The sequence below is a fragment of the Cyprinodon variegatus genome, unplaced genomic scaffold (assembly GCF_000732505.1).
Source record: "Cyprinodon variegatus isolate N-32 unplaced genomic scaffold, C_variegatus-1.0 Scaffold1924, whole genome shotgun sequence".
Taxonomy (NCBI): domain Eukaryota; kingdom Metazoa; phylum Chordata; class Actinopteri; order Cyprinodontiformes; family Cyprinodontidae; genus Cyprinodon; species Cyprinodon variegatus.
The window spans coordinates 46008-49163 of NW_015152377.1; the positions used below are offsets into that span (position 1 = coordinate 46008).

The following is a 3156-nucleotide window of genomic DNA, read 5'->3' on the forward strand; positions in this document are numbered from 1 at the left end:
CAGAGCACGGAGACGGACCAGAGCACGGAGACGGACCAGAGCACGGAGACGGACCAGAGTACGGAGACGGACCAGAGTTGAACTCAATTACTGTGATGATCTTATTGTTGGACTTTGCTGGTCTCGAACGTTTCCAATATCGGATTCAGGACCACAGAGCCAAGTGGCTTGTATCGCAGTGGAAGATCAGATCCAAGTCTCCAATGGGCAAAGAAATCTTTGGGTTTGGTTTATTTGACTGAAGTTGTTCGCTGGACGTTCCCAGCAGACCCTCAGTTCTCTCTTGGTTCCTGCTTTTTCCCATTTAAACCGACAAAGTTCATTTTGAAATGAGCAAAATACAGATTTGCTCTGAGCCAATCAGGTTCTGTTTCATCTGAGTTCAGAGTTTGTAGCACAGCATGAAAGCTTCTATTTGTTAAAGTTCTGTTCCCAAAGTAGCTTCTATAGTGGGTTTGGATGATAATCCCGGAGGAAAAGCTGTTGTCTATGCAGCGTTGAGGTCACCCTGTCTGGGCGCTTTGCCGCTGCCTCTCTCTGTAGGAGAAGCTGCTGCTGAGGGAGCAGCTGTGGCAGAGCGGCGAGGAGCTGCAGCAGCAGGCCGACTTCTGCTCCACGCTGGGCTCCTCGGCCTGCAGCCTGCTGTGGAGCTGCTCCTCCAGGGAGGAAACCATAACCACCTGGCTGTCCGACGTGAGTCCGCCCCTCTGCTGCTGTGGGAGGGTCTACATGCAGTTACGTCTCATTTACTGCGTCTTTTCGCTGTACGGCGCAGGGAAAGCTCCACACCTTCCTGAATATTGCCGCACAGACTCTGGAGAGTTTTGTCAAGTCTCTGGACGAGGAGATAAAACCTCCAGCTGAGGACCACAGCTCCAATGAGAACCAGTTTGTGCTGGCTCTGGTTGGGACCATCACAAGTCAGTCCTTATTACTGGAGAACTTCCACTGATTACTACTGATGCTTTATTCACTCCTTCTGTTCTCCTCCGCCAATCAGATATAGCAGCAGTGACCAGTGGGCGGGACTTCCTGTGCAGCTCAGGACACGTGGTGTTGGACACGCTGATGAAACTGCTGCACCTGATGAGGCCCGGCGTCTTCCCCAAACTGAAAGTGTACGTCGATTCAAACGCAGAACATCTACAGTAGATTCAATCAGGCGTTAAGAAAAAAACACGTCAAACCAGAACTTTCCATCCATCGTACAAAAAACAAATTTCCGCAACATCACTCTGAAATATTTACATCTTTTTTCTTTGTTATAAGTTTGGAGATTATTTTCTTTTCTATAATTCACCACAGATATAAAGTAACATGGATTATTTAAAAACAAAAAACACTTTTTCTACATTAGATATTCTCCAAGAATTGTGAATTTTCTATATTTCCAAAAATCTTTTTTAAACCCATTTTAGTCACATATGGTTGTTTCATATTTATATTTTGACATAATAATGAAGTAAATGCATCTATAGTCTATGTGAAAGTCAACTTTATAAAGAATTCAAACGTCATGGAAAAGGCATTAGCATCAACCAGGTTTCGGTGCGTCTGGTGGTATGGGCTGGGGCCATCTTCATCCTAGCACCACTTAATCCACTTCATCTAAAACCATGAAATAGATTTAGATAGAAAGCATCCAGAAAGACAGAGAACTATGGCTAAGAGATCCACAATCCTCAGCCTCTCTGGAACTTTGGGGCTCAGATTCTCAGCAGCTGGACGCGCCGCATCAACCAATGAGAGAAGCTGATCTGGGAGCTGGCAGGGAGTCAGACGCAGCACTGCTGATGCAGAGCGCTATGATCACTCCTCTGAAACAGTTGATTAACGCCTAAATTAACTTCAAATGTAGAAACCTGCCGGCAGAATATGTTGGCTTTTATTATCCTGCTGCCTGCAGTTTGTAGCAGCGCACCGAGTGCGTCCGTACCGTCATGTTGTCTTTGGACCAGCGGTTCTGATGATCCGTCACGTTTTCCTCTGTTTGAGCGAACCTTAATGAACGGTGTGGGTGTTCTGCTGCAGGTTGATGCTGATGGCTCTGTATAACGTCAGCATCTGCGTTAAAGGACTGAAGCACATCGCCCAGAATGAAGATCTGATTCCACTCATCTGGACGCTGCTGGACGGTAGGGCGGCTCCATAGACCTATATCAACCAGATCCATGAAATCCAGTCTGAGGGGGAAACCCTCTGCTCTCTGATTGGTTCCCTCAGCGTCTGAGCACTGGGAGGTGTGTCTCCACTGTCTCCGTCTCCTCCAGTCCTTCCTGCTGGAGGACGACGTCCTGCTCCTGCTGGGATCCCGTCTGCTCGACCAGGAGCTCCGCGCTCGGGTCGGACGCCTGACCTCCAGCACTCAGCCTGGTCTTAGAGCTTCTGCCCTGCAGACGCTGGAGGACCTGAAGGCCCTCTGTCCTAAAGATGGGAAACCTTCGTAAAAATGGAGTCGAATGCGTTTAAGAACCAGAAATCTTCATCTGTTGATGTCTTTCTGACAGGTTTGAGCTTTATATGCAGAGTTAGCTACTAAATCAGACCTGACGTCGTTCTTCAAGTTCTAATCCAGATTATTTTACAACTTTATGGTTTCTCTGGGAATCTTTTCCTCATTCAGTGCAGATATAAAGGTTTGATTTCCAGAAATATTGTGTTTTTTGTGGTCATTATGTGTAAATGTTTTCAGCAGTGGCGGTTCTAGACCAAATGTACCCAGGGGCCAGCAGGGGGCCAAGAGGGGGGCCAGCGTGTTTTCATGGGGGAACAGAAAAGCATGAAATAATAAACAGGCAAAGAGATTCAAATGTATTAAAATAACTGCATGAAGTAAAATTTCCATTCAAGTAGGTCAAATTGAAATCATATTTCACCTAAAAATATTTATATTTCCACTAAAAAAGGTAAATTGGAATAACCGTAAAATCAAAAAAAAAATCCTTTAGCATAGCATAGAAGCAGCTAAAACAATCCCATAGCTATATAAATATCAAAAAGATCAAATAAAGCTATTATTTTGGAATATTGGGTCAATAGAGATTCATAATTTAGGAATTTTACTAACTTTTACCATTAATTTAAGTTAAAATTACATTTTAGTATAAAATCAGAATTAGAACTCATGAAAAACTGATAAATTCAGCTGTAAAAATT

At 44.5% G+C, this 3156-nt stretch overlaps 1 protein-coding gene across 1 annotated transcript in view; it reads left to right on the forward strand.

The window, feature by feature from the left end:
• The window catches only part of hsf2bp (heat shock transcription factor 2 binding protein), a 7453-nt gene extending 4855 nt beyond the window's left edge, over nt 1-2598 (forward strand). Inside the window, exons 3-8 of the mRNA XM_015404976.1 lie at nt 4-92; nt 544-693; nt 776-920; nt 1001-1118; nt 2032-2135; nt 2224-2598. Coding sequence (XP_015260462.1) covers nt 4-92; nt 544-693; nt 776-920; nt 1001-1118; nt 2032-2135; nt 2224-2447 — 830 coding nt within the window. The 3' untranslated portion in view covers nt 2448-2598. The remainder of the gene's footprint in view (nt 1-3; nt 93-543; nt 694-775; nt 921-1000; nt 1119-2031; nt 2136-2223) is intronic.
• Nucleotides 2599-3156: the final 558 nt, after the last annotated feature.